Source organism: Lathyrus oleraceus, chromosome 5 (assembly GCF_024323335.1).
Source record: "Lathyrus oleraceus cultivar Zhongwan6 chromosome 5, CAAS_Psat_ZW6_1.0, whole genome shotgun sequence".
Taxonomy (NCBI): Eukaryota; Viridiplantae; Streptophyta; class Magnoliopsida; order Fabales; family Fabaceae; genus Lathyrus; species Lathyrus oleraceus.
Genome location: NC_066583.1, coordinates 401,536,254 through 401,555,844, shown reverse-complemented (window position 1 = coordinate 401,555,844; position 19,591 = coordinate 401,536,254). Strand labels below are relative to the sequence as shown.

At 32.5% G+C, this 19,591-nt stretch overlaps 1 protein-coding gene across 1 annotated transcript; it reads right to left on the bottom strand.

The window, feature by feature from the left end:
• Positions 1–3,068: 3,068 nt before the first annotated feature.
• On the bottom strand, positions 3,069–6,516 carry LOC127085113 (cytochrome b561 domain-containing protein At4g18260). The gene is made up of 4 exons (XM_051025692.1): positions 6,089–6,516; positions 5,761–5,922; positions 3,940–4,088; positions 3,069–3,588 (listed from the first exon to the last, which is right to left on the bottom strand). The coding sequence occupies exons 1-4, from the start codon at positions 6,209–6,211 to the stop codon at positions 3,321–3,323; spliced, it is 702 nt and encodes a 233-aa protein (XP_050881649.1). The 5' UTR covers positions 6,212–6,516; the 3' UTR covers positions 3,069–3,320.
• Positions 6,517–19,591: the final 13,075 nt, after the last annotated feature.

The window sequence follows — 19,591 nt, the reverse complement described above, 5'->3', positions numbered from 1 at the left end:
ATTATAGATATAATTCAAAGGAACAGATTAATGGAAAATTATAAAAGAACCTCAAAGTGGCATCCGATTACAGTGAATTGATTCTTGGGAAATTAGTTCACCATAGTCATTCTTTGCAAGCTCTCAAATTCGTACATGAACCGTGATTTTCCCGTTTTACAACTCAACTGGGTCGACCCAGCCCACTACAAATGACCCAACAAAAATACAAATAAAATTCTGCAACTTCAACAGACTTTCTGGCCCTGCTACAGTCCGATTCAGCTCTCAACTTCTGAAAAAAAGTTGTAGATCTTTTTCTTAGCTTTCCATCGACTGGTAGCACGTCTCAATCCGATAGTCCTAGCTCAAGATATGATTTTTCTCGCGAAAGCTGCTAATGCTGAAAATTAAATACGAAAATTAAATAAGTGCAAAAATAACATAAATTATGAAAACACATTAAAACATAAAAATAATCAAAGCAAACCAAAGAAATGCTTGAGTACAAACATGAAAGAACGTGCATCAAAATGCACTGATCATGCTCCCAGGTAGGACTTATGTTACTAATGCTTCGGGGTATCCTACGAAATTCTACATGTGAGATCTATACACCATTGCTCAGGTATTAATGACTTTGGTCCTTTACAACATAAGGCCCATAAGTCATACTTCCTCTATTCCCATGGATATTGCCTATTTTTTTATATTACATTCTTGATGAGAGGCAGGTTGATGTGGCAAGGATAATTGCTAATGAGATGAAAATGATCGCTTCAAAAGGTCATCATTTGGGTAACATAACTCCTTCCACATTGGCTTTTCCAGGTTTGATTATGGGATTGTGCCAAAAAGCTTGTGTTTCACTTCTATTTGTAGTTCATGAAACCATTGATGGTGAAGTAAATGATGGGTACATAGAGAGGCATTGTGTGCCAAGGAAAGAATGTGTTATAAATGCACATGCCCCTCCTGCTCAGCACCAAGTTTTTGATGAGAGAGTTGTTGTTCTTACACATGGGACATGCTCAAAGCTAACCAAAGAGCTTTCATGTTTATGCATGATTTCATGCATCAACTGCAATTGCAGATCAGGGAGCCTCATGTAGATCATAGCCTTGGTACTCGAGACAAATATCGGGCTCATGCTAATTGGCCTGAGGGCAAGCCATTTCAACCGGAGGGAGCAGTTGATCTTGAAGTGGAAACAACTAGGGAAACATATGAAGAAGAAAGTGAAAAAGGGGAAAGCATGAGTGATTGATGATGGATAATCCTTTTGTGATGACTTTAGCTATTTTTATGTTTTGTTTTATGTTTTATGTTTCCTAGATTTATTTTGGTCCATCCTTTATATGGACGAGGATTTGTAGTACTTTGGTGGCATTACATGTCACCTTGACTTTTTGGACACCGTAATTTTTGTGGTGGTTTTTGGTTTAATGCAATTAAGTTATTAGTTTAATTTGTATAGTTTTTTTAATTATTATAAAGTTTGTTTCAAGTTTGATTGACTTGAATAAATAAGGTTGTTGCTTCCATGATTGATAGTGATGCATGCAAATGTAATGGTAATGATAGTGCTTGAAAAGATGTACAAAGGCAATGTACATGTTTATTGCTTTCTAAAATATAGCATGGATGTGAAACTTGTAATTTGTGCAAATAACATGTCTTTCATTATTTTTCAATTCTTATTCATTTTTTGAATTACTTTACCTCATAGCCTAATTGTTAAGAGACCTTCCATTATATTATATGCACATGAGACCAACAATGCTTTTTTTAACTCGATTTTCTTATGTTTAATCTTGCATTTGTTTTGAATTGTATAAAGCATGAAAATGATCAAGTTAAATTTTTTATTTTTAGCATAACCATTTGACCAATAGTAACGTACCCTATGAGTGAGCGAGAATTCGTTAACCACTTTGAGCCTTTTTGTCAGGATCCATATCGGTTTTTGAACTGTGAAAGTTGTGCATGAATAATTAGATCATCACCGATTTTTGAATGGATTGTGAATTTCTTTCTTGAAACACTTGAACCATCAACCATAAATTATGGTTGGAATTATATCCCTTTGCCTTAGAACGTTTGAGAGCATTCTAGTTATAATGATTGGTTGTATTCAAGTTGGGGAGAAAAATGTTGGTTTCTAAGTTGTTGAAAAAGAAAGAAAATTGTGAAAAAAAAGAGAAAAAAATAAAGAAAAGTGCTTGAAAGACAAAGTGGCAAACATTTTTGTGCTAATAATCATCATCAAGGGTATATCCCATGAGCAAAAGAAAAATGGTTAATAAAGTCGTAAAGCAAAAAAGAATGTGATTTTTGAATGCTCTCTTAGGTTTTGACAACTCTTTTTCAATTACCTTGAGAAATGACTTTTCCTTGTTAATCAAGCCACATCACAATCCTTGAAGTCCTTTGTGATTTGTGCTTTACGTTTTTTACTTTGAATTTCTTGGATGAATGCATAAGTTGACCAAGATGTTAGCAAGATTGTTGTGTGTTAGTCAAGTCCCTCATTTTTGTTCTTTATCCATGATGAAGATGAATGTTAAGTGTGGTTCATATTTGAACTTGTGTTGTTTAAGAATTTTTTACATGTCTTTTGTGGATAGAATTTGTTTCATGATCATGATGTTGTTGTAGTATAGTGGTAAGCATCGCTTTGCTTGTACTTTTGGAATTTGAACCATATATTTGTTTTCTTTTCTCAAATCTTGTTGACCTTGAGATTTTTGAAAGTTGCTTGTTTCCTTAGGTTTTTTCATGATCATGGTGTTGCTTGTTTCCTTAGAGTGAATTGAAGAGTTACTCTCTTTCAAAGAGTAGGTCGATTTGATTGAACTAAGTAAATAAATTCTATATACCCATCACTTTATTTTCTTCTTCTTTCTTGGTTGTATGAATTTGCTTATATTGTTTGACAAAATGATTAATTTTTTTTGAAGCCATTTATATTAAGAATTATTATTTTTTATCCCACATATTAATATTCTTGATTTAATTTGGTTGATATTATCATATTTCACGATAAAAAAAGCTTCGGTGTATTTGAACCTTTCAAGTTTACAAAATCATGACAATCAAAAAAATATTTATCTTGAATTTCCATCTTAACTAGAAAAAAGACATTCAAGTCACCAATAATTTAACTTCCAATCTTTGAATGACTTCACCTTTCCTAAAGAAGTTATTTCTGATCTCACTTGAATGAAAAATTCGCATCCACTAATACTCCTTAGAATGTTTCAAAACACTTCTATATACCATGTAGAAATTTGGATCAACTATAGCAAAACATTGATTCATGTGTCTTAACAAGTTCAAATCTACAATACCATCTCCTTTGGAACAATTTCTTCGTTGCTCAAAACCACTCTTTGTTTTTGAATGTAGAACCATTTTTCTTGAAAAAGGTAGAAAAACACAATCAATGATATCTGAATGGTGAAAAGTAAATTCCAAGTTGTTATGCCTTTTGATGTTTTTTCATGGTAAGCTGCTAAACCAATATAAACATTCAAAACACCCAAGAATGTGACTGCAGTTCCAAGTATCCAATGTGAAAAAAACCAAACACTTCTTCTTTTAGATCCCCTGTGAACAACAAGAAAATAAAATGAAGTGGTTATCAAGAAAATACGACCTAATGGTATGAAGTTCGGCCAAAAGATAACTAAACGACAATCGGTGATCTATAAAGCACGAATATCAGAAATACGACACCAACATTGACATTGATATGCGACATATACAATAATTTTAAAAAACGAATAAATTAAAAGTAATCATAAGTATTGGTGTCATTTTCGAACACCGACACTATCTCAAACATACATTTTTTCAGAATTATCGATACTATGATACTATAAAATTGGTGATCGTTCCAACAAACAAAAACATGTAAGTGCACATTTTCGGAACAAAAAGAGGATTCAAATCTCTTACCTTTTGGGTCTAAAGATACCAAAAAATACTTGTAGCCATATAATACCATAAAGTGCAACCCCTAATCTTTGATGATTATTGTTGAAGAGGTTGTTGAAATTTTTTATAGACATAATTGCTCCTGCGGTTGCAAGAAGTACAGCAATCATCTGTTGAACACAAAACTCAATTATATATACATTACATTAACAATGAAAATATCATCAATGAAGATAAAGTTTTCAACTTCCGGCGACTTTAAGGGAGACGTGAATCCCTAAATAAAAGAATAAAGAGTATTCACTTCATAATAAATTAAATGATATTTTGATTATTTAATCCGTATATTTTAAGAAATATAGTTAATTTTGTATTAAAAAAATAGAATTTATAGAATTATCCTTTATATTGATAATACTAAAAATAAAAATTAAATAATTAGAAGAAGAGTGAGTAATAAACTAGTAATGATTTGAATTGAAGCATTAATATTTTATTAAAATTATAAAGTAATTTATAATTTAAAATAATTTTTTTAACAAAAACTACTTAATTAAATTTTACAAAACAACTATTATAAAATATTAATATCTATTAGGGGTGGAAAACGATTGTATCTACTTCGTTTAGATTATTTAAAAAAAATAGAGTGAACAAACATAAAAAAGGGAGCCAACGTATGATACACTTTTAAAATTTAAAAATGACGAAAATTCATGTTTACTTTGTTGATGCCCGCACCCTTAAAAAATTAGAACAGATAGTTTAGATAGTCAAAAATTATGAATAAAATAGATGTATTTAAGAAGCAGAACTTGTTATGTCATCCCTACTATCTACTATTTTTTTTAAAATACAAATTATTTTTCAAATTTATTAAATAATCAATATATTAAATTTATGAATAAATCTAAAGGTATAATTGATATCTTGAAGTTAATAATAGATCAAATATCAGATTAATTATTATATACTGTCAGTGTAAAAAGTTTTACACCGTCGGTTCATCACCATCACCCGTTTGTATTACTTTATAGATTTTTAAAATAAAAGTCAAACTTCTTTTGATATCCAATGTCTATAATTAACTGATGGTGTAAAACCCTTTTACACTAACAGTGTATTTCAATTAATCTCGATCAAATATATTGTCAATTTAATTAGTTTAAAAAATTACATGTATCTTATAAAAATAAAGGGAGCAAGTAACTTTTTTAATAAAATATTTTCTTGTTTTCAAAGTATCCATCGTAGTCCTTGTCAAAAAGGAGGCAATCACCATTGCATGATCTCACTAGTAACTAACAAGCTTTATGATAAATTAACTAAAAATGAGGAAATCTTGCTAATCTAATGACCTTATCTTCATTTCATGCCATCATTAAAAGTTAACAATGGGACAAATGATTTTATTAAAGTATTTTCAAAACATTGACAGATCCAAATGGGGACAGAGCAACCATAACTTTCACCATTTAAAGGTTCAAAAATAACCACAGAAAATCCTAATCTATGACACTATACTGTCACTTATTCTGTACTAACTGTAACTTTTCTTTTAATTACTAATTTAACACTTAATTTCTAGTTATACAATCAACCCTGTTAGAAACTATAAATAATTAAATGTAATTGGATGTGAAGTAAAAGGAAAAATAATTATGAGTAATCTTAATCTTATTTATAAAAAAAAAAAAAATTATATATATTGAATAATCAATATAACTAAATAAAATATATAAATCAGATAGATTGATTATTCAATAAATAAATAAAATAAATAAATAAATCTTATAAATAAAATGAGAGCCATAAATATATATAGAAATTAGATATACTTGCCTGGAAAATTGTATGAACATAGAATAAAATTCTAAGCCACCTTGGATTTTCTTCTCTATTTGATAGTCTAATAGCAAGTATACCAAGAGGCATTAAGAATCCCATTGAAGCCCAAAGAAGAAATCCATGTAATGTAATTTCAAATTCAAGTCTTGGACTCATCTTCATATATCAAACAATCACAAAAACATGAAACAAAATTGAATGAAAAAATTATAATAATTAAAACGACATTAACAACCATTTTACCATACTAAAAAAAGGATAAAACTCATAAGATTGAAGATTAAGAGAAGAAGAATATGCAAGAGAAATGAGATATAGATACCTTAATGTGGTTGTTATCTTTAATTTTGTGGTGAGGTTGTGAAGAACTAACAGTGGGAAATAAGAGCAAAACAAGACATGTTTGAAAGAGGAAAGAAATAAACTTTTTTTGATGGATTCTCATTAAATCTTGCTTTTTTTTTTCTTTCTGAAAATTGGAAGTTTGGTCAACTCAATCTCCAATTAATGCTAGTGAAGATTTAAGGGGGAAAAGGAGCATTAGAAGAACTCTATGTGGTGGCACATAAAGCAAGCACAGTTAAAGGTTCTTATGATTCTGTTTTAGTGTGTGAGAGAATACTGAGAAGTGAGCACTCTTATCTTTGTTGTCAGAGAGAGAGAGCAACAAAAGAGTTGTCACATGTTGAAGAATGAGTGAGATCAATATGATGTAAGAGTAAGCTCCTCATAGAATTTAGTATACCCTTCTTAATACTATTTATAAAAGAAAATTAGTTTTTTAGATTCATTACATAATAAACATGTTTTGTTTATTATAGAGTCAAAATATATTAGTTATTCAATAAGTTTAAAAAATAATTTTTTTCTTATAAATAAGAATACACAGAATATCAATATTTCAAAAAAGTAAATAATATTTTTTTGTCTTTAAATATGTTAAACAATACTTTTTGAATTTATCAAAATAATAAACATTTTAAAAATAAAATGTTTGTTGCATGTTATTAGAAACTAGCATAGAAATATATCTTCGGTTAGTAAATATGTAAAGACATCAAAATAAAGAAATTAGAAGATGAGAGTCGAACATTGACCAAAGAAAAAATACTAACCTAACAAATCATGTGAGTGCACAAAATGAGATCTCAAACTTGTGGGGTTTCCTTTGACAGGCTTTTTGTGATAATGGAAAAGACTTTGGACATAAAGCATGTGAAATTTCAATGTAGTGATGGTGGAGGGTTAAAATGCATATATAGAAAGACAAAGTGAGTAGTGTGGTAGATTTTGTAAGATAAACATTATTTAATGCTTCCACTATTGAATACACATTATTACATCGTCCTTCAATTATTCAGATTTTGGAGCCATTAATATATCACATCTTTTTTTTAGCTAGCCAACTTAAATTATTATCATAATATCATTACCTATAAATAATAACAGGATGTTACATTTTTGTTATATTTTAATACATTTCTCACAAAAGACCAAAAATATAAAAATAAAAAAGAAATAAAAAAAACAAGAGTTCCAGGGTCATCCCTCACAACAAGGAGAGAAAACCATAAATAAATAAATTTCTTTTACATTTTATTGGAAGGACACGTGTTAGGAATAGTCTCAACAAAAGAACAAAAAATATAAATTAAAAAAATTAAAAAACAATTTGTTCTATCAAAGTTGCAGTTTTTAATGGGCCCTCACCCAAATTTTGGCCTTGTGAAGGGGTTTATTCCTGAATTTTTTACGAAAATAATTCTGTTTTTTTTTTTAAATTCTAAAATAATCATGTTTTCAAAAAAAAAATTTAAGTATCCTACTTTTAGGAGGAGGTGTCAAACCAATTGGCGTCTCCTCTTAAAAATAGAATGGAGGCGCCAATTGAATTGGCTAGGGCACATGGTGCAGTCAATCCAATTGGCGCCCGTGTGTATCAGTTGAAAGGAGACGCCAATTGGATTGGCACCTCAGTGTAAAATATAATTTTTTTTGTTAAACGGTCCATGTGATACATAATTTCGAAATAGGACCAATTGATATTAATAAAAATTCTCGTTTACATAAAAAAGTCTAATGACGATGATCGGGATCACCTAACCGACCTTCGGTCCCACATCCCCTAACTACCCTAACACGTGGCCCTAACCCGCGTTGATGATTCACCTCTGGTGTTTGAGAATTTGAGGGGCCAGGAGCATCACTACCAACTACAGGAGATGGCCTGTTGAGGTAGTCAGATAAATCGGCATAGTCTTCAGTATGCATCGAATGTGTACCGCCATAGTTAAGTTCATGACCCATGCCAGAGTAGTTGGGTTGTGTTTGACTCATTGGTGGGCGATCGGGACGGTTGAAGGGAGACATGTGTGTGAATGATGCGTCAAGGAAAGGTTGGAAAGATTGTTGGGGTGTTTGGTAGAGATATGGTTGTTGGAGATTTTGGTTTTGTGAGGTTTGGGCTTCTTGGCTATGGTAGGAGGAGCGGCGGTTGGTGTTGAAGGATCGTTAGGTGTTCTGGCTAAGGCGGCTTTGGTAGTGTGATGTGTTGGATGCGAAGCGATATTGGGTCTCTGGTTGATGATCAATTTGTTGGTGGTGGTATGAGGTATGCTCTTGGTATTGGGGTTGGGTGTATGGCATGTTTGGGTTGTATGTTTGTGTGTTTGTGGAACAGAAAGTTTGACGGACAGGGGCTTGTGTGTATCCGGTCTGAAAATATTGTTAGGGGTTAGATGTTGAGGTGTCTGGTGTGTAAGTTTGTTGGTGTGGGTCGTATAGATACATATCCTCGGCGATGAACTGAAAACCAACCGATCTGTACCAAGCCATATAAGTACGACTTGGTTTTTCTTCATTTGGCATCACTGCGTCAGTTAAGACATGGTCATGGTGGTGCTTCCATTTGCGACACTCAGATATTGCGAAGCTTTGCCATGGATTGAAGTTCCATTAGTCGTTAACTTTGCGCATATGACATTCTCCTAGGCTTGCTGGGGGATCTGGGATGTTTTGGGGCATACCGAACTGCAACTTCACACGATCATTGTTGTGCATCTCCATAATTGTGAATCTTATTATCGGTGTGCATGCAGTCCATACGGCTGCGTCTTCAGCGTTGACCTCATGATCATGATCCAAATTTAGGTATGGACGCCAAATGAACTGAAATGTGAAAGTAACTTGGATTATAAACTTGGTAGAAGAAGTTAACAAATTATGACGAAATAATGAGGTTGTTATCCTTACGTCTGTCGGCTGAAGGTGATCCAACAGATTGCGATACTGGGTAATACAGTGTCTAGGACATCTGTTACAACTCATACCACGTGTTGACCATCTGCACCAAAAAGGTAAAAATATTAGTTAGAGATAATAATCATTAAAGAAGTAAGTAAATATATAGCAATTTATACAACTTACTTTTGTGCATACGGGAAAGTGAAAGGGTTATTGTTGACGGGTGCTAGGAACGGTAGTCTTGACCAACCCCATGCTTTGAGCAAAACAACACATCCAGAAAATGTAGATGTGTCTTTGTGTGAGTTTTTACACAAAGAGATATAAAGATAGGTCAGACAAGCGGATCCCCAACTGTAACTTCCTATTCTATCTACATGTCTTAGTAAAGGTAAATACATAATATGCATACTAGAATCACTACCTTCGGGAAATAAAAAAGAACCAATTAAAAGCATAATGTAACACCTAGTTTTTATTATTCGAGCATCTTCGGTAGAATGCTCAACTAAGTGTAAACTGTTATAATATGACTTAAGGAGTGAAAGGAGTATACTTTGACCTCTTGAGTTATCATCTAACAATTCAGTCTCCAAGAGGTCCATCCAAATTGAATTTGCATAGTTGGTTTTACCATTTACAGCCTTACCTTCAATGGCAGTCCCAAAAGCATGTATACATCTTCTAACGTCACGGTACACTCACCGGTTGGGAACCAGAATGTGTGTGTCTCGGGACGCCACCTTTCGCATAAAGCAAGAATGAATTTATTATCCATCGACCAAGACATAATTTTGCTTATATGTCCAAAACCGACGAGTTCGACATAAGGTTGAATCATCGGGTCCATGTGGACACATTCGTGGACCCGAGTACGGAACCTTGAAACATCCTATAAAAGAAAGAAAAAAACTTTACTAAGTTGATATGTTATTAAAAGGTACTCTATTAAAACAAATAACAAAACAATAAAACGCTTACATAAGTTGCTATGTTTGCAACTGTTCCTATGTGTGATTCGCCCATTGTGAGGATAGACATCTTTTCGGAGATGAAAGTGGTTAGTGCAGATGAAAGAGGTTATTACAGATGAAAGATTTGATATTGTAGAAGAAGTAGTGAGTGATGGTGTAGAAGAAGTGTTGATGGTGTGGATGAATTTATAGGTAAAACTTTGGAGCATGGAAATTTGTGTTTGCACGTGGTAGTCAAATGAATTGGCGCCCATGTGCATTTTGTACATGGTATCGCCATTCAAATTGGCGCCTCCATAGATACATGCATGAAACACCTAGGTATGAATGCTTGGTTACGAGGTCTGCATGCATGCAAGATATGGTGTCGCCAAATGGATTAGCGCTCATGTGCAAGGATTGTAAGGAGGCACCAATTCATTTAGAGTGTGTGCTTGCATGTGTGACACATGGCTTTCTTCTCTTTTGCATGATGGACATGTCACTTCAGACTAGCTTGCATGTTTCACACATCATTTTGGACTAGCTTGCATGTGTGGCACATCACTTCGAACTAGCTTGCATGTGAGACAAATCACTTACCTATTTAAATGTCTTACTATCAACGTCCAACACTCAACACACATTCATCTGCAGCAAGAAAATAATTTTCATCTGCACCAGAAATATTATAATTTCATCTTCACCGAAATATAGTGTCAATGTTCACTACAATGGTGAAACATACGAGTCTGAGTTATACGAATTTTGTTTTCGAAACACCGATATCATTCAACTTACGATCAAGAGAAATGCAACATTCTTGCATTTGAAAAAAAGAATACAATCATGTATAAGATCGGGTATTGTGTCAAAGATCACGTATCAAAATCTAATATTTTTTTAGAACAATCAATGCAAGTTTTTCCCGCTTAAGGTACGGGATGATGAAGATGTTGAATACATGTTTGTTAGTCATGAACATTCAGACTGCGATAGTATTGAGTTGTATATTACTCTTCAACCATGTATACCATCTCAGCAGTCTCAAATAATAAGTCAGGATGAATCTGATGAATTTGATCCACAATGCTTAGATGACGTCAACCCAAAAGCAGAAGTAGAAGTGAACGTTATTGATGAAGAATAAGAGGAAACCAAGATACAGGTCGATCATATGTTTAACAACGACATTGAAGATGATGATCAACCACCGCCAATACCTCCTAGTCATGTCTACAATCTGCTTCAACACATGACAAACATGCATCTGCATGACGATGAAACATCCAACAGTGTTTTCTATAACATGTATCCACGATCAGAATGCGAGTTAAAGGTGGGAGACATGTTCCACACCAAAGAAGAATGTGTGCGAGCTATCAACAAATTCCACAGGAACAATTTTGCAGTGAAACGCACTGCTTTGAGAAGGTATGTCATCGAATGTCATAACATCCTTTGTAAGTTTCGGTTGACTGCGTCTTACAAAAAGAAAAATGACTCTTGGGAGATATCTTCAATAGACCCACCTCACAGTTGCATTGCAACTAACGTTGAACAAGATCAGCGTAAATTAAGCGTTGCATTGATATGTCAAGACATTCTGCTGTTGGTTAATAAAGACCCATCAGTGAAGGTGACTATAATTATATCCCATATCAGAACAAGATATAATTATACTTCATCTTACAAGAAAGTCTGGATTGCAAGGACAAAGGTTGTTGAACAGGTATTCGACAACTGGGAGGATTCATACAAAGAATTGCCACGGTTTTTATGGGCACTAAAAACATATGTCCCAGAAATTGTGGAAATTTTGGAGACATTGCCAGCAATGATGCCAGACGGAACCTGTGTCACAGGTAATAGAATCTTTCACCGTCTCTTTTAGGCGTTTGACCCATGCATCAAAGGTTTCGCATTCTACAAACCTATTATTGAAATTGATGGCACTTGGTTATACGGCAAATACAAGAGTATTTTGCTTATGGTGGTTGTACAAGAAGGCAACAACAATGTCTTTCCCATTGCCTTTTCTCTGGTTGAAGGTGAAACGGATGGTGGATGGGGTTTCTTTCTTCGACATCTCAGAACGCATGTGGCTCCACAAGCCAAACTTTATTTGATTTCTGATAGACATGTTGCCATTGAGAGTGCCTACAACAACCATGACAACGGATGGCATGATCCTCCTTCTACCCATGTCTACTGCATTAGACATATTGCATAAAACTTCATGCGTGCAATAAAAGATAAGAATCTTCGCAAGAAGGTGGTGAATGATGGGTATGCTCTAACTCAGCCGTCATTTCAATATTATCGTGATGAAATTAGACTGTCTAATAAAGACGCAGGAAGATGGCCGAATAACATACCAGTAGAGCAGTGGAGAATGACATTTGATGGAGCTTGTCGATGGGGCCACATGACAACAAACCTTGTGGAATGCATGAATGGGATATTCTAAGGAATTAGAAATCTGCCAATAATCGCCTTGGTAAGATCGACCTATTATAGGTTGACTTCTACGTTCACAGCCAGAGGTGAAAGATGGAGTGCGGTGTTAATGTCTGGGCAAGTATTTAGTGAGTGTTGCATGAAAGTCATGAAAGAGGAGAGCATCAAAACTAGCACACACGCTGTAACAGTCTTTGACCGTCATAGGCAAAATTTCAGCATCCAGGAAACAATGGACCACAACGAGGGGAGACCAAATTTAGCTTATGCTATTAGACTAAACAAAAGTTGGTGCGACTGTGGAAAATTCCAAGTCTTCCGCATTCCTTGCTCCCATGTCATTGCAGCATGCACATATACTCGTCAAGACGCTTACAACCATTTATCTGATATGTGCAAGGCCGTCACCGTCATGAATGTATATAATAAAAGCTTCTCGGTGCTACCAATGGAGGAATATTGGCCTCCATGCGAAGGTGATATAGTTTGGCACAACGATGAGATGCGTAGAAAGAAAAAAGGAAGGCCAAATAGCACACGTATCAGGATAGAAATGGATTCGACAGATAAAATGATAAGACTATGTAGTATCTTTCGTCAACCAGGACACAATAAGAACAACTGTCCCAATCGAGGAGCATCATCTGGGTTATAAGCTTTTTGTAACATTGTATTTCTGTAACCTTCAATTATTATATATCATAAAGTTTTTGTTATAACGAGGTTCACAACAAACATCAGTACAAAATAAGCTAACTGAAAATAGAAATATTTCTAACTGATTACAACAATTAAAGTGATGTCATCTCGATCGAACATCATTTCCCTAGCATCCTTATCAATTTTCATTCGCACCCAACCAAAGATACCGTCGAGTCTCTCAATACTTCTAATTTTTCCCCTTCTGGTATTTTCCTATCTAACCAACGAACCAAATCCCTCTTCAGTTGATCGAACATAGTGATGTTCCAGAAGAGCATCAGCATATGAGGTTTGTCTCTCGCATAAATCACCTTTCCGTATCGACGACGAACACCAAACATGATTGTCAAATGATGAAACGAGATGTGAAAAAATGATTCACACAACACATCTATTTATAACCAAAATAATTGCATTATACACTGAGGTGCAATCCAATTGGCGTCTCCTTTGTAAAAATACACATGGGCTCCAATTGGATTGGTTGGACCATGTGCCCTAACCAATCCAATTGACGCCTCCACTCTATTTTTAAGAGGAGTCTCCAATTGGATTGACGCCTCCTTCTAAAAGTTGGGTACTTTGGAAAAAAATTTGAAACCAGAATTATTTTAAAAATTTTCTTGAAAAATTGGATTATTTTAATAAAAAAATCTTTATTCCTTAGAAAAAAGAAACTTTTTTACCTCTTCTTCCCTACCTTCCGCAACTTTATTTTTAGTTTTTATTTCTTTCTTTTGGTATTCAAATATTCAACAATTATTCTATTTTTTTTTCTTCCCATATCAACTCTCTACTTATAATACACATTTAATTGCATTTACTTTCTAATTTGCATGACAATCTAGATTGTCAGTGAAAATATAGTTAATTTTATTAATTGTAGAAGAATATGTTTGTGAATAAGTTGTTAACTAATTATTTACTTTAAATATATTAATATATTATTATGTAATTAATATTTCCGGTCTAAATAGATATAGTAATAACAAATATTTATTTTAAAATTAAGTATTTCGAATTTTCTGTATTAATATATTTTGTCTTAATAAAATAGTTTTTCTAATATATTTTGTCTAAAAAGTATATATTTGGAAAAAATTTAAAATCAATATATATTTTAAAGTTGTATATATTATGTTATTTTAAAAAAACTGTATATATTTGAAAAATATACTTATTTAAGAAACAATTATATTTTGAAAACAAATATGTATATTCTATTTATATATAATAATCTTTATATATAATAATCTTTATATATATATATATATATATATATATATATATATATATATATATATATATATATATATATATATATATATATATATATATATATATATATATATATATATATATATATATATATATATTATATATATATATATATATATATATATATATATATATATATATATATATATATATATTATTTAACGATTGATTTAACGACAATTTTAACAACAATTTTGATATTAGGAACCAAAAATATGAATGAATAACTTTAGGAAGATCATTCTTTGAAGGAAATATTTTGAGGTACTAAAAAATGAAAATTTTGAAATATTTAGGAGAGTCATTCTAGAACTGGATCTCTATGCAATTTGCCATGATAATCAGATGTGCTACGAGTATGACTACTTTCTCTGAGCTAGGTCGGTGTCCCATATATATATATATATATATATATATATATATATATATATATATATATATATATATATAATTGTAGAAATATATATTTTAAATTATTTAAATAATTTTTTTAAAATAAATTAATGTATATTAAAAAAAATTAAATATATGTTTGTTAGAATATAAGTTTGTAAGTAAAATTTTTTACAAGAATAAATTAGTTTAAGTTACTATTTTAGTTAATATTTGTTTTATTTATCAACAATAATTTTAAAAAGAATGTGAAAATATTAATAATATATTTTTATAATATTTATTATAATGTTTATTTATTATAATTATATTATTAAGAAAGTTAAAATTAAAATTTATTTAAATTTTTATTATCATATAATTATAATAATTTTTTATATATTTTTGTTTACAATTTGCGAGGGGCTTAACCTCAACCATAAAGTCTTACTTAAACCCCTAGAAAAATATGTCACATTACCACTACGTTGCACCACTAATCAGTACATGTTTCTTTCTTTCCTAATTAACTAGTCTGCTAGCTTATTTATTTTGTGAGGGGTTAATCCTCCAACAACTTTGTGAGGGAATAATCCCCCTACAAAAAGTTGTGATGAAGTCTATAATGAGGTGGTTTGGCCCCTAGAAAAATTTGACTTTCTAAGATAGTTTTTAATGTTGTGAGGGGTTTATCCTTGACAAAAAAAGAGTTTCTTATAGTGTATAATTTTATTTTAAATGTTTATAGGGTTAAATATGATTTTAGTCTCTATAAATATGTCAACATTCAACTTTAGTCCCTCTAAATTTTTTATTCAAACAATGATCCTTACAATCTCTTACGTCCCTAAAATTGGTCTCTCTCATTAGTTTCCACTAAATGATGCTTACTTGTCATGTCAAAAGTGTAATTATTTGCTGACGTGTAGATTTTTGTTTCTCATTCTCCAGGGTGAAATTGTTGATAACGTTATCTTATAACCTTACAAGTGAGATAATGTTAAACAACTCTTTCAGTTCATAACTCGAGTGAGTACCCTAGAGCAAATCTTCATTTGCGTTGAAAAAAGCTTATGTGTGGTCCAGGAACAAATCTTTGTTGAAGTGGTCCCAACAACAACTTTGTCGTTGCTTTGTTCCCTCATTTCACTTGCAATCTTTTTAATGGTCATACTTAGTCAATTTCGGTGGTCCCAAGTAACTTATTATGTTGCATATTAATACAATGTCTTTTGATATTAATATTGATTTTGTAACTATACTCGTATATAAGTAGTATTTCTACTGCATACCGTATTTGTTTGACCAAATTTAGTAAATTTTAAACATAAGTTAAATTTTGGAACAGGAAATGGATAAATTTAAGGTTGTGTTTTACTCAAAGGGTTGTTTTGTAAAAGACCCTAACATAAGATATGATGGTGGAGAAATATATGCTTTTACTGGTCAAGATCCCAATTATTGGCCTTTCTTGAAAGCCTATGACTTAGTTAAAGTGATTGACCTTGAGTTTGATTTAAATTCTTTAAAATATTGTGGAAACATGAGGAGGGATCTTTTGAAGAAGATTTAAAACCATTTAGGGACGATGGAGATGCTTATGAGTTTTATGTGTATGCTGTTTGAAATAATTGTGAAGTTGAGATATTTTGTAAGCCAAAACCAGTTACAAGAGATGCCACTTTTACAGATAAGGTTAAAGAGAAAGGAAAGGGGAAAACATGTGATGAAGATGATGACAAATTAAGTGAAAGTATTGGTGTCCTAATGATGAATCTGTGAGGGGTGTAAACTTTGATGATAGTGAGGAGGAGAGAATAAAAGGGTTTCATGAAGGGCTTGATGAAATGGTTGATAAAGGTGTTGATGGTGAACTTATAACTAAACTTGTTGTTAATAATGAGGCCCCAAGTGAACCAGTCAAGAAGATGTTTATCACATAAGAGATGGGTAAGGAACATGTCACTGAATATCCATACATGACTGATGAACTGGATAGTAGAGGTGATGATGACAGTTGTGATGAAAGGACATGTGTAATCAGGTCCAATGAAGAAGATACTCTAAGTAAGGATTTTGATTTCAAGGTTGAAATGGAGTTTTCTTCATTGAAGCAGTTTAAAGATGTTATACTAGAGCATGATGTTTTGAATGGTAGGGATGTGAGGTTTGAAAAAAATGATGCCAACAGATGTAGGGTGGTATGTAAGGACAACGGAAAATGTAACTATATTGTCTTGTGTAGTAGAGTTTTAACCTCCACAACATTTAGGATAAAAACATTGTTCACAAAACACAAATGTGGAAGACAATTCCTCAACAAAAGTGCTAAAGCGGAGTGGGTTTCCAAGGTTATTATTAATGGATTTAAGAATAATATAAAGATGAAGTTAAATAATGTGGTAGCATATGTTAGACTCAGGTATGCCACTGCAATCCCATGTTATGGAGCTTTCACAGCAAGACATATTTCTAGACACATTATTGAAGGAGACTCTAGCAAATAATTTAGCTTATTATGGTCTTATGGTGCTAAGTTTGAGAAGGGCTTCAGCAGGTAATACTTTCAAAATCAACACTAGTGTTCTAGCTCCAGGTTTGAAACCTAAGTTTGAGAGGTTCTATATGTACTTTGATGGGACTAAGAAAGCTTTGACAAAAGCATGCAGACCATTCATTGGCTTAGATGATCTTCGTTTAAAGCATAAGTATTCTGGTATATTATTGATTGTTGTAGGGACATATCCTAATGACCATTATTTGCCTATTTCTTTTGCTATGGTTGAGACTGAAACACAAGATTCATGGAGCTGGTTTATTAAATTTCTTCTTGAAGACATTGGAGAGAGCAGATGGTGTTTCATATCTGACCAACAAAAGGTAAGTTTGAATCTCATTAAATGTGTATCTTATCTCGATATTAGTTTTTACTAATTCATTTTTGTACTAATTCACTTGTTATTTTGTTGGAAAAGGGTCTGGTTAAAGTGTTTGAAGAGGAGTACCCAGGTTTTAAACACATATTCTGTCTAAGGAACTTGTATGTTAACTTTAAAAAGAAGTTTGGAGGAGGAACATTGTTTAGGGATCTTATGATGGTTGCTGCCAAGGATACTTATTTTGAGGTAAATAAATCAAAGATGCTTATTGAAGGTGAGAAAAACAAGAAAGGGGGGGTTTGAATTGTTTGAAAAATAAGCGCTTTTGCAAAATGAAATCACACAATGATTTTATACTGGTTCGCTTATAACACAAAGCTACTCCAGTCCACCCGGCCAAGGTGATTTCGCCTTCAACAAGGACTTAATCCACTAATCTTGAAAGATTACAAACAACCCCTAAGAGAAAAGAAAATCTCTTAGTCCTCTCAAGTCTACAGACTACAACAGGTCACTTGAGGAAATCAAATAAAAATAGATACAAGATGTGTAATCTAGAGTGCTTCTAAGAAAGCAAATATTACAAACTTAAGAACAAATTTTTCACTTGATAAGCAACAGCTTAGTGAAAATCTTTGAAGAACAAAGATGTTTTTCTTGAGCGTGATATAATTTCAGTATAGTTTTGGCTAGTGATTTCTTGGTGTATGCTGAATGAGATTTCTTCTCTATTTATAGGAGTTGAAGTAGAGTTGAAGTAGCGTTGAATCTGTTGGATATTGAGATGTAATTACGCCATTCCATTAATAGCTTCTGCAGTAGACTTTTTCACTTAGAAGTGACTACTTACCACAATTAGTATCTTTTCTCTTGGAAGTGGAGATTAACGTCTCTTTCTAATTGAGGAAATCCATTTGCAGAACTTTAACTTGGCTTAAACGTTACTTCATCATGATTAACAATTCTGATTAGAGTCTTTGTGTATCTGGAGAAATTGGCTTCTGATGTTATCTCTTGAAAGTTCAGATGACGCTTGATAACTTCAGACTTTGCAGAAGGCATTTGTTCAGAGTCAGAGCTTCTAGACTTTACTTCATGTTCAGATGCTTCTGATATTTTGTAGTTTTGTCCAGAGTCAGAGCTTCTTGAAACGAGATTTCACTTTAGATGCTTCTGATACTTGAGATTTTGCATCTGATCTTGTTTTGCATCTGATGACATCATCAGATTTATTTCTTCTTTCTTTAGAACCCTGCACACTTAGAAACTTTTCGTTAGGGTGCCACTTTTGGTTTCATCCTTTGTTATCATCAAAATCATGGAATCTATTGTAGAACTATTTTTGTTCTTACAATCTCCCCCTTTTTGATGATGACAAAACAAATAAAATTATCAGATGAAACATGAAAAATATTAGATCAGATAGACAAAAGCTCCCCCTGAGTTAGCGCTAGGGAGTTCAGAAGTTCTTACCAGAGCTTTCCAAGTAATTAGATTTCTGAAAACTTTCTGCAAATGCTTAACTTTAGAGTTAGAGTTATTTAATCAGAGCTATTATTTAATCAGAGCTATTTATATCAGAACTATTTTTACAATTGTTGCAGAATGCTTAAGGTTTTAGACATAATTTTCATCAGAGCTATTTAATAATTTCTCCCCCTTTTTGGCATAATCAAAAAGGCATAAAACATAAAAAGAATAATAGAGAGAAAAACACTTCATTAAAAAGCACAAAGGCAAACAGCAGTCAAAAACAACAGATTCAAAGAAATATCAGAGCTAAAAAAGAAAAGACAGAAGCAAAAAACACTAGGCAAACAAAAGAAATCCTAAGTGCCTAAGGGTTTGGAGGAGGAGGAAGTCTCTGTAGTAGCATGGCAAACATATTCTGGAGGTTTTCATTCAGAGCGTCTTGTTTGTCCATCCTTGCCCGGAGCT